The sequence below is a fragment of the Carassius carassius genome, chromosome 14 (assembly GCF_963082965.1).
Source record: "Carassius carassius chromosome 14, fCarCar2.1, whole genome shotgun sequence".
Classification (NCBI taxonomy): domain Eukaryota; kingdom Metazoa; phylum Chordata; class Actinopteri; order Cypriniformes; family Cyprinidae; genus Carassius; species Carassius carassius.
Window position 1 is genome coordinate 8212900 of NC_081768.1, and position 12896 is coordinate 8225795.

The following is a 12896-nucleotide window of genomic DNA, read 5'->3' on the forward strand; positions in this document are numbered from 1 at the left end:
GGAAAGTCAGTTTGCTCATGTTTGAGAGGCTGCAGCCTGTAGATCAGTGCCCCTCACTGGAGCTCCACCCGAGTACCTCCCAGTCACGATGGGATCAGATAACTCTCACACACACACACACATAAAAAAAAAAAAACACATACATACATACACAATCAGACCTGGTGATCTGAGAAACTCAACCTGACTGTTTGAAACCCGCAGTTTCTCCTGGATCAACACACAATCACACCACACAAACACACAGCAGCCCCAGTGCCCGATTCTGGAAAACAGAGAAAGACAGAAATAAATTAAATTCAAAGAGAAAACATTCATGTTGGACAAGTATTTCACATAAATATAAGAAAGGTATAATCTACTGGATTTTGTAGGGAACACAAGAATTGCAGCACTGGATTTCTTCTTCACAGTACAGATGTCAGAAAACAAGAAAAACTGTTTTTGATAGTGATGGGCAGCTGGGCCACACTGCAAACACACATTATGTGCTCTGCATTTGTATTTAGGTAGAAAATATGGTGCACTTCTTTCTGACATTTTATTATAATATTCAGCATCCTTATATAAAGGATAATGTACCGTCAGCCAGTTGTTATTGCAAAATACAAATCCATAACAATACTGAAAATATTCTGCATGACAACACAACAAACAGACAGAATAGCATGTCTTTATTTAAAATCCTCTTATCTAACTGCAAGGTCCAGAAACTTAATGAAAGGATTCAGAATTCCCTCTGTGATACTAGACATTTTTGGGACACAACATCTCCTTGAACAGACCTGAAACACTAACAGACTCTCTCTCTGCTTCTATCAGTATCTGTGATATGAGCACGGGCCTACAGAAACTACTGAGTTGACAAAGTGGGAAAGAAAATTACAGTGAAATATTACCATGACTTATTTCTTTGATCCCTTTTTATGAATGAATTCCATCTCAAATGACAACAAATACGCCATATCCAATACACACAAACAGCAAATGTTATCTCTCAAATTTAAAAAGGAATATTCCAGGTTATTTTCAACCTTAATATTTATGCACCAAAAGTGTGTACCATCCAAATGAATAAGTCAACACAGACAATTTCCCCAGTGTATATCAATTAACTTAAAAATACTATTATTAAGTTGAAGCGTCAAAATATAATGAGTAAATTTGTGGAACTGTCCATGCACTGCCATGTCATTTTCTCAGCTCGCTTGGTTGGTCTTTATTAAAGCTTGTTCTACTGTAACATTAAAAAAAAATGATTTCAGCAAGTATAGGCTACATTGGAAAAATGTCAGGCAAAATGCAAAATGGAGTAGTGAGAAAACTTTGCATGAGCAAGGGACAGAGAGAAGAGGAAAATGTGCAGCAGTCATGAGAATTCCACCCAACATCTGCTTCTCATTCCAACAATAGAGGCCTTTGATTCTCACACATACACACACACACACACACACACACACACTCTGCTTCACTACTACAGATGTGTGACGTTCAGATGCATACATTAGATGACAATGACGTGGATTTTGGCTTTTCGTGTTATGGTTAGGAGTTCATAAGGGATTGACTAAGTTTTCAAGAAACATTGCCAAAAGGAAAGCAGCCAAACAGCCCAAAGGGGCTCAATAACAACCCTAAAATCATATAATCTATGACTTGAATTATTAAAGTTACTTTCTGAAGCCATTTTAAGATGGTACTGCCGAGCAGGATGAAAACAGAATGGAAGAGAGGATTGCATGAATCCACATTTGTAAAGATGTGTGACATTATGCGTGACAATATATGTGGCATTTCTTTATTAAAAAGATGGGGAAACTTCCTGGATAATTTTTGAGATGAACACAACCCATATGCATATAAAGTCCCAGACACAGACAGTTATCATCTGCTACAGTATTAAGGCCTATGTTATGCCTGTCATCCATGTCATCCTACTACCGCCTTATTTTGCCTTCAGGGATCAAATCTTACCTTTTCTGAAAAGACAACTGCTGAAGTGCTGGGGTTTAGTTTTTACGAGCCATCTTACATCATCCACCATGCTTTTACCTCTCAGAATCAAAACATATAAAACATATGCAGACAGAAAAACATTCCAGCAAAGTTAAGGAAAATGTGCTAAGAAAGTTCCAGTAAAAAAACTAGTAAGCAAACATGTAAGTATGAAAGGTAAGGAAATGCCACTGATAGGTGGAATCCACATGTTCAGACCTGCTCAGACATTGTTGGTCCACAGTTATTTAGTATGATTGTAATCCCAGACACATTCCTCTCTTCACATGCACTGAACCGTTTCTTTATACCGGAGCAGAAGACACAACTAAAGGAGTAGATCACATCTGTACACCTGTTAATAAATCCATTGTATTAAGTTCTTAATTCATTGACAAAAACAGATAAGTTTTCCCTCACACAAAAGATACAGAAGAGCCTTTGGCAAAGGAGGGTTTAAAGCACAAAATAAAAGAGTGTAATAAAGGATAAAAACAGAGGAATCTGGAGTGTATAAAACAGGTGTAAACAGTTCAGATGGAGGTCATTTGATACACTTGTTTTCTGCCAGCTATGATATAGCTTATTACTAATAATATTGTTAGTAGTGTTTTTCCGGCAATGTTTTATAATAATGCTTTTTTCCTTTTTGTAAAAATTACATTTAAGCAAATAAGAAGAAAGTGAATTAAACCAGAAAGAGACAAAATATTGTTTGAATTTCAACTATATTTAAATAACAAAATGCACACACACACACACACACACAAAAGAATATCTGAAGGAAGTGATGTGCTCATAATGGAGTAAACACAGATGAATTTCAATATCATGATCTAGTTTCATGTTAAAACATTTTAACCACACCTGCGTGAGTAATTACTAAAAAGAGCAGTCATTTTTTGTCTTTGAACTTTGAAGGATATACAGAAATATAGGCAACTGTTTTCAACATTGATAAGAATTTATAACAAATGTGACACTGAAAATTTAGCTTGGACGTCACAGAAATAATAATTTACTTTAAATTTAAATATTTCATAAAACAAAGTTTTAACTGTACTTTTGTAGTTTTGGTAAACATTACAGAATAGTTTCAAAAATACTTAAAAATCTTACCAATCCCAAACTTTTGGGATCACTAATCTTGAGTAATCAGTCTACACATTACACACTATGGTCAACTTTGCTTTTATTTTATTAAAAACTCCTCTTGCAACTCTGATCTATGCCCTGTGCATGTGACGCCATGTGATGAACCGATTTGGATTATGTACATCATAAGATTACATTGATTTAGAAATATCTTTAAAAGGATTATTAATGATTGCGCATCCAGATTGTTAACACAAGGGCTGCTGGCTGAATCTGGATAGGCATTATAATTGAACAGTGTCTGTTCAAGACACTGAACCCAAAGTAATGCATTACTTTACAGTTAAACATTATTTATACTGCATCTTCACTGTTATTCTGAGCAACCCAAGCTAATTAATAATCATGTAAATTTTACACAGAGACTTTATTAACTAAAATATTTTAGAGTACTTCCATCCATTTAATATAATTGTTCATTTGTTAGGCAACAAACTCTTACATATTACTAACACACAAGGATCACTATAACACAGCTGTTGGAGAAGCAAATAATAAAGGCAATACAAAGATCTACATACAAACCACATTAAAAGGACAAGGGTGCTGCACACGCAATAACAACAACCCTACAAACAAGCAATAACCGTGTCAGCTTAACCTACCCAAACGAGCCGGTAAACTAATCCATCTCTACCACTCCTATCTGGCACCAAGATGGCGATCAGAACGCAAGCTTTCTTTGAAAATGTAAAGTTACACCAAAAAAAACTTGTCATGTGAGAGATAAGGTTTCTTCAAAGACGCAGCATGTTCATGAGGAGTGAGATCATGAAGTCATGCTCATGCAGGTGCACAAGGAAGTTCAATATCTTTGTCTCATAATTGATAAAGTTTGCCTTATTCATTGCTATTTTTCCTGTTTGTTACGGTGAAGTTGCTTTTAAAGAAAAATAGCTTTATAAATAAAGGTGAAGACAACCTTTTAGAAAAAAATTATTCACTTTTTGAGGATCACAGAAGGTCACACAGACGAGACACTAAAATCACAAGCAATACCTGGATTTTAATGTCTTTCTCAACAGCATTAATTAGGCAACCTTGTGTTTACGGTCCAGATACATAATTACGAAACATTCTTTAAGGGACATTTCCAAGTTAGCATAATCAGATGAACCATTTTCTCCAGAATCTCACGGACGGGTTAAACCAGAGATGGCAGAGGAATCTTTACTCTCTCGGGAGAAATCTTTTTTTTAACATCTATTCTAGCTGCCTTCAGGCAAATAAGACTTCACGAACACACCCACAAACATGCACACATTTACACACACACACGAAGAGCAGCTCAGCAAAGAAAACATCCTGAGGATAAAAAAAAGAAAAGGAAAACAAAAACAAAAGGAGAGCAGAAAATGCTTTCTGGCACAAAACCAACACAAACAAACACACAAAGCAAATTTAACACTATGCCCCACAAAACTAGCCCTCATTATTCTTCAGGGCATGACATGAGAACACACACAGGATGTGACTACAGATCGACTCAGGCAAACCTGCATCACAGCAAACACACGGACAAACCTTCAATGACAAAGTCAATTTGACATGTAGGACTGGAAGGATGGAATCCTACTCTGGGTAATTTTATAATTTGAATCTCAAAATGTTTGTGATTTTACCCAAACACAACTTCTTACGAGCGATCGTTGAACTTGAATACATAAGCTTTAGTCCAGATTTGAAGTTGTTAAAAGAGCAAAACTAAACTAAAATTTTGAAAATACAACTGACTAACAACTATTACTAATAAACTCAATTTATTTTATCTCCTAACAAGTTATCATTTAGGGGCCAATGAAATGATCCCCCTGCTGGTAACAAACAGAAAGACAGCATAAGCCGTTCCAGAGACCTATACTTCAACCTTATGCATTAAAGATTTTCAGTGCTTAGAGAAAATCACTTTAACACAAGAGAGGAAAAACGTGAGACCCTTAAAACACTGATCGGTATAGAGTTGCACTGGGCTAATATTAAAACCACCCTGACCGCAAAGAGGAAATTGTGAACATTCCTGAATCCAACAGAGACGAGGACAGAGAGAGGAAGAATAAGAATGAATCTTTTCCGATTCGTGTCGTGTTGTGACGCGATTAATCTGCAGGTTCCGCTGAGATTGACATCACTTCCTGATGGTTTGGGGTCGCTATTCTGTGCATATAAATATTAAGAGTAATTTCAAAATGAACCTATTAATGTCAGTGATTTTTATCCAGCATAGTAAACATATTATTTATATTGCAGTCAGTTTTAACACATTCTCAGAAAAATGTAATACACACACACAAAAAAAAAACTAAAAGTAGTATTCATGTTTAATATTTGAGGACTCCCAAATCTCAAACTTGCGTAACATTGTCATAGCAGTGCTGTAAAGCATGTTTTACCAAACATTATATATATAAGTTCTCTCAAAATTTAATATCAGTACCCAATATTTTAATATTAAGAATGTTAATGGGATGCTAAAAGGGATCTCGGGGTTTCTCAGACCCCATAAAGAAGTAGACATGCCCCCATAAAGAAGTAGACATGTGATGCTCTAAAATGCTGTCTAGATGGGCAGCACATCCAATTAAAGACACATCCAATGGAACTTATTATAGCAGACATTTACTTGGACAAACCCCCAAGGGTTACTTATGTAGGCCATTGAGCTGACTGGGTACTAAACCAACCCAAGTACTAACACATTACTCCAAGAATAGCCAGGGAATGCCATATTATGGTCTAGAAGTGGTTTAACGACCTAACCGTTGATTTAAGCGGTAGAAACTTACCAAGGTGAACACATTTTCCGCCAAAATCAGGGTAATATACCACGGTGAAACAATGTAAAAAGCTTTCAGAATCTTTCCATTTCGTTGTGAAACATCTCATAACGTGGTGACTAATGCCAAGTGACCAAAGTTTTACTATAGTAAAATTAATTGTAGTACTTGCCCTCTTGGTGGAAACTGATTTATCGTTTCCATGGTAAATTTGCAAGGCAGAATGCAAACACACTGCTGTGTTTTGGTCAAGCTCCATCAGACAGCGTACGCGCGCGCGATTATGTGTGATTCTGCGGGCCAGCGCTGCCACGTAGAAATAAGTTATTTGGGAAAAGCAAGTATACTTAACCCTCACTTAACTCTGGCACCCTTACAGGGGAAATACTAAAGTTAAGACAGCAAAACTCACCTTCTTGGTGACGGTAATTTCGCGTATTCCCAAAGTATTTCCAAACACACCTTCCTCCATGTAACTCTTGCTTTGGTTCCTCTCTGTGCTCCCAAGTCTAGCACATGATCCCGTGCTGCGAACTCAACCCCATCGGGCTCCCCAACTTTCACAAATCACTATACATGTGGAGGGAATTTCCCAACCGTCTGTAAGAGGGGTGACAAACTCCAAAGGAATCGGCCGGAAACGCGTCTGCTACACGGCGCCTCTTTCCCTCAGTTTTTAAAAGCAACGCAGAGGCTGTGCTATCTTTGTACGGTCGAGGTGTTTACATTTAACCAAGCGTTGACCACCCCCCTGCAGCTGAAGTTGGTAGTGTCCACGGCAGCGTACCTTTCTCTCAGCTTGCAGAAGAACCGACGAATCCTGATACTAAAGCGATGGATTGCATTATGAATATTAATGACGTCCTGCAGACGTTGCCTAGAAACCCTCCTGGAGCGTCCACTCACGTAGCTAAATTAATATTCATGAACCAAGTCTTCTCCACGGCAGGATTCGCCGTCGTTGTAGCGCCCTTTGCGTTGCAGCCAATCACGTATGCTTTTTAGTCGAACGTCACGTTACGTGCTTAATATTCATTAACCAAGCCCTCGCCCTGGTAGCCTGCTGAGAAGAACTGGAGCTCTTTTGCGACTGAATGCTGTAACTGAGGCTGGAGTGGACTGAAATAACCGTGCAGCGTTGCCAAATCAACGAAATACACAGTTTCTTTTGCGAGTAGAGTGACTTTATTTTCAGCATTTTTTTTTCCCAACTTTGTCATCACTCGTAAAAAAAAATTTGTCTTAAAAAATGCCTAAGATGTGCAGACATAATTATGAAACACTTATGAATTTGCTTGGGGATTGAGAGAGAGAGGGGAGATCTTCTCAGAGCATTTAATTGGTCAAAAACCTGTCTAGAGCAGGATGAGTCATCAATGTTTAGATTAATTTTTTTTTCTAGAAGAAAATGTATATATATATATATATATATATATATATATATATATATATATATATATATATATATATATATATATATATACTGTAGGCTAGCCTACCAAAAATGTATTTGTCAATGTTTAGTTCAGGAGGAATAAAATCATAACAGAAAGGTAGTGAGCAGAGTTTAGGATGGAGGAATTAGGGTTAAGGATTCTTTTTTAAAAACTGTTTGGTTTGGGATTCTCCGGGTTTATTGTTTAGACTGGAGTTAATATACACCTTTGCGAGAAGGTGTGAAGGAGAAACAAATGGAATTTGGAACAAATTGTAATGGTTTCAGGTCATGACCCTGTGTGAGATTCTCAGGAGTGTGAGAACACAGACTCATTAATGGAGTAAGTGTTTGTCCTCATTCTAGCTGTGTGAATGTGAGGTCCAAAACTGTTGTTATGAGATAACTCATTATGAGTCCTTGATGTTATCACGATCACCCAGAGTTCTGCGCTTAAGTAACAGAGAGGAGAAAAGAACTTTAAAAAAGAAAAGAAAAAAAATGTTTTTTGCTCATTGAAATACAGCTAAAATTAAACAAATTATTACTTTAAAAAAACTGAACAGTAATATTCATGGAAATAACAAAAGTTAAATTTGAAGTAATTACTAAAACTAAATCTGAAATAAATGAAATTAATAGAGAGAGAGAGAGAGAGAGCAAGTCATGCAAGTAAAAACATTACATCTGAACAAAACTTACATCTGAGAGATTTCTTATAATGGAAGTCTATGTGGGGCAAGCCATTCCAAAGGGCTTAAGCAGAAAATTGCTTACATAAATTTTCTGTGGAAAAAGTGTGCAAGTTGGCTTAGAATATATTTTAATGTGCCTACTGTTTGGGGTGGATAAATAAGTTGCATATATACAACCCGAATTCCGGAAAAATTGGGACGTTTTTTAAATTTTAATAAAATGAAAACTAAAGGAATTTCAAATCACATGAGCCAATATTTTATTCACAATAGAACATAGATAACGTAGCAAAAGTTTAAACTGAGAACTTTTACACTTTTATCCACTTAATTAGCTCATTTAAAATTTAATGCCTGCTACAGGTCTCAAAAAAGTTGGCACGGGGGCAACAAATGGCTAAAAAAGCAAGCAGTTTTGTAAAGATTCAGCTGGGAGAACATCTAGTGATTAATTAAGTTAATTGATATCAGGTCTGTAACATGATTAGCTATAAAAGCTTTGTCTTAGAGAAGCAGAGTCTCTCAGAAGTAAAGATGGGCAGAGGCTCTCCAATCTGTGAAAGACTGCGTGAAAAAATTGTGGAAAACTTTAAAAACAATGTTCCTCAACGTCAAATTGCAAAGGCTTTGCAAATCCCATCATCTACAGTGAATAACATCATGAAAAGATTCAGAGAAACTGGAGAAATCTCTGTGCGTAAGGGACAAGGCCGGAGACCTTTATTGGATGCCCGTGGTCTTCGGGCTCTCAGACGACACCGCATCACTCATCGGCATGATTGTGTCAATGAAATTACTAAATGGGCCCAGGAATACTTTCAGAAACCACTGTCGGTAAACACAATCCGCCGTGCCATCAGCAGATGCCAGCTAAAGCTCTATCATACAAAAAGGAAGCCATATGTGAACATGGTCCAGAAGCGCCGTCGTGATGAAAGTCTTTTAGTTTTCATTTTATTAAAATTTAAAAAACGTCCCAACTTTTCCGGAATTCGGGTTGTAGTTCCTGTGGTTTTTCTCACCATAAACATTCACTTTGTAGCATCTTTGTACATATGCAAGAATTACCACGTTTTAGCTGGCTTTGGAAGGTCAAGACAGGATTTCAAAATTGGACTTAACTTTGCACAGACAAGATAAAAAAATGATATAATCATTCTAGTCTCATGTAAACACATATAACCTTTAACAAAGTGGATTTTATCTCTGTTTAAAGCTTTTCTCCATAGACTCCCATTGTAAGTGGATTGCTAACAGGATTTTTCATAGTTTTTGCAAACTGAGCAATATTGATCAAAAATATTTGTCTTTAACTTATATAATTCATAACATCCTTTGTTTTTGGATATTAGGCTCTCTAAGAAAGGCAGGATGAGACTGCTGACTGTGCCTATTGATCATCAAATACCATCATGTTCTGATGTTGAAGAGATCTGATGTCAAGGAGCTTCAGGTTTCTGGTCTCTCTTGAGGAGTCTCAGTCTAATGGGGTTTTGAATTCTATTTTTAAAGAGGAAAGAGCTTGGCCTGGGTAACACAAAATCAAGTATTTAGTGGGAAAAGTGGATTGATTTTGTAGTTTATGTCGCAGGGGAAACAGAGAAGATTTAAGTAAATATTTGGTCCTGTTTGGGTTTCTGTGCACAGTCCGGAGTCCAGAGACATTACTGCTTTCTATTTAGTTTCACTAAAGACAAAGCATACGGTAGTCACATGTGAAGGTCAAAAACCTTCTACAACATGTGTTTGGTTTTGGTCACATGGTCTGCACATTTTTTTGTGTATTAATATTTTCAAAATAAATAGATTTGCCTCTAGTCAAATGTTTTATTTAGTGTCATCATTAATAATGTACATCTTTAATTTCCACTACTTCTGGCTGTGCAGGTGTAATGCTCTTTTCGTAATTTCTCCTCTGTAATATCCATAATCCTTTAAGTCACATTGTTGTTGGTAAAGATCAAGACGATCAGCTTTTCTGTAATACACAAAACAGCTTTTATTTTTATGTTACCCCTAACCTGCTTAAAGATGCCCATCATCTGTGTACTGTATAGGATTAAACGCTTTGTGTATGTGTGGCCTGAATTCCTGTGCGTTTGTATCATCCCTGATGAGCTGGATAAAAGCAGGCCTCAAGGAGAGCGACTCATATTTGTGTCTGTGTGTGTGGACAGAAATGCCTTTATTCTGAAATATAATTATTCTTTGGTCCAGATTTTATTATTTATTTTCAAATTAATAAAGAATATAAATGCATATATATTTCATAATAATGAAAGATTTTGTTAGCAACAATAATGTGTGAACAGAAATGTCCAGGTATAAAAACAACAATGACATTTTTAGTCAATGATAGTAATAAAAATTTGTTTTCTGAATAATATTATACTTGCCAGTGCAAATCATATGTGTTGTGAATTATTTTTATGCATCTGACCAAATAAACAAGCTGTTTTATCATAATAGCTGCAATTTTGGTTTTAGAATTATCAACAAAACTAATTTTTAGAGTCCAAGAACTCTTTCTACACACAATACCTCTTTTAACATGATAAAAGAAGCCAAAGCATCTTTCTTAAAAACTCTGCTGTGTTCAGAATAGAAAGTAAGACAGTGTCTGTTGTCCTGAATATATCTTTAGATGCTTTGATGTTTTTTCTTTCTTTCTTGTTTTTTTTTTTTCAACAACTCTAATTGTGTCACCAAAGCACAGTTTATTGCAGAAAGCATTTGTTGTGTGGCAGGTTGCATTTAAATTTGCTTAATATTTCAAATACTAATCCGAATATACTGTAAATGCACCTGCAGTCAAGAAAGGTCAGCAGCATACAAATTCCCTACCGGATGTGCTGACGTCCTGTTGAAAATATATACTGCTCATGAACATTGCATGATCTATCTTACACACCATCTTTAAAAGAGCAGATTTTATCTGGAAAAAGCCTGTAAAATAAGCAGCTACAGAGTAAGAACGATCTCGGCAAATAAAAAATACAAATAATTTCATCACGAAAGAGACCGTCACGTTATATGAGAGACATTAAAGTAATATGCAGACAATGCATCAATTGCTGTCATTTATACAGTGTAGCATTTGACCGTAGAACTATGATAAATGAAAATTATATAATAACACCAATTTGTAACATAAAGCAGCATAACAGGTTTTGCACAGCCTGATAGCACTGGAAGCAGATAGCACCATAAACCTTGCACATTCAAGTTAAATATATGGTTGTAACTGTTCTAAAGTCATGATAAAACAGAAGTAGCAACAGATCTTTTCTTCCATACTGTGTCATACACCTGAGTAAAGCAGATTATTGATAAAGAACAAATGTGACTGGGGACTTGGTTTTATCCTGTTGTTGATAAGATTTTGAGAAATGTAAGTTTTCACCAGAAGGTCCAGTTTTGAAATTGTTTACAATAAGATCTATAACATGCATTTATAATAGAACTTTAGGCCTCAAAATAATGTAAATACTAGAAAACAATCATTACATCACTATAAGCATTCCTTCAGATCGGCTGAGCACAGGTAGTCGAGAAATGTCAAGAAATCCTAGCCAGAAAAGGTTGAATTGTGCAGCCGGAGCCATTTTTTTAATATTCTAGTGTTGGTCAAATACTCCAGTATCATGTTGTAAAGCTGTTAATGCTTCTGTTTGAAACTTTCTCCAAACTGTCACCAGATCAGTTCCTTCTGCTACAATCCCGCATTCATGAATGTGTATGAGATGACACAGCATGCTGATACAAACTGGTGCTGCTCTCTCCTCCAGTGGTTCCATTCTCAGCAAGAACAATGAAAGCTCAGAGGGGAAAGCAGCATTGTTTTCTCTTAAACAATCAAGACTTTTAGGGCCCACAACAGTTTACCCATTCACAAAGAGCCTCAATGCAGAAAACTTCTCATGTTTGGTGTTGGTCAGTGCTTGACCTTCTAGTATCCCAGCAGCCCACAGCAATGTGAAAGCAAAGCCATGTCCTTACTGCCACCGTGACACTGCTAATTTGGCAAAACAATACCAGGACAAAACCCCAATGGGGTAAAGAATCAAGTCTAGGCACAGGAAACTCTAAGAAAACCACTTCCTTTCCCAGAATTTCCTCCCTTTCTGTTCCACATTGCTTTTAGATGAAATCACACCCGTTTAAGTGCAAAAACGTTGGTGTAAACAATCTGACCAAAAAGGTTTTAACAGATAAATCAACGCTTTTTATATTTCAGAAACAGAATAAGGCAACTTTTAATGCCTCTGAGCTCAGGCTGTACTGTAGGGCAGAGCAAACAGCTAAATACATCCAGATGTTCTTGCCGTTTGTAACTGGAGACCACTGGACCTCAACAGATCACTCAGACCCATAACATGCAGGGCCAAAACTCAAACTTTATAGGATAACCTTCACAGCTTTATCTTTGCAGGATGCATTTGCTTTGGCTTCTTTTTTAGCATACTGTTAAACATAAAAGTTCCAAAAAAGGTTTTGTGCAGTGATGCCATAGAAGAACAATTTTTGGTTCCCCCAAAGATTCTTTCCATGAACATGTCTTGTAAGAACCATTTTCTTAGCGTAAAGAGCATTTAAATAATCAATATATTTTTTTCCACAATGGACAAATTCCACGAATATTAAATACTCTTCATGTAACCATCAATGCCAGTAAAGTACAGCAATGCATACTTATGATACAAAAAAGAAATAAGCAACTTGCAAAACAGCAAACATGCCCTTCATGTAGTACAGAAGAGTGCTCAAACAATATGTTTGTTTGTCTGTTGTATTTTTCTTCTGTAATCATATGTTTCCTAGCATTATATGCAATGCCACAGT

The 12896-nt window shown here is 36.4% G+C and overlaps 1 protein-coding gene across 3 annotated transcripts in view; it reads right to left on the minus strand.

Annotated features, from left to right (window-relative positions):
- Positions 1–6759, minus strand: part of frmd6 (FERM domain containing 6) — a 17589-nt gene extending 10830 nt beyond the window's left edge. Inside the window, exons 1-2 of one of the 3 annotated variants that reach the window (XR_009437502.1) lie at positions 6337–6758; positions 1–265 (exon numbers count right to left, since the gene is read on the minus strand). The exon at positions 1–265 is cut by the window's left edge and continues 80 nt beyond it. Coding sequence is in view for 2 of the 3 variants with exons in the window: in XM_059565877.1 (XP_059421860.1) it covers positions 1–19 (19 nt within the window). In the remaining variant the exon portion in view is untranslated. Of the gene's footprint in view, positions 266–6336 lie in introns of all 3 variants that reach the window. The other 2 variants (XM_059565877.1, XM_059565878.1) reach the window with 2 other exon arrangements.
- Positions 6760–12896: the final 6137 nt, after the last annotated feature.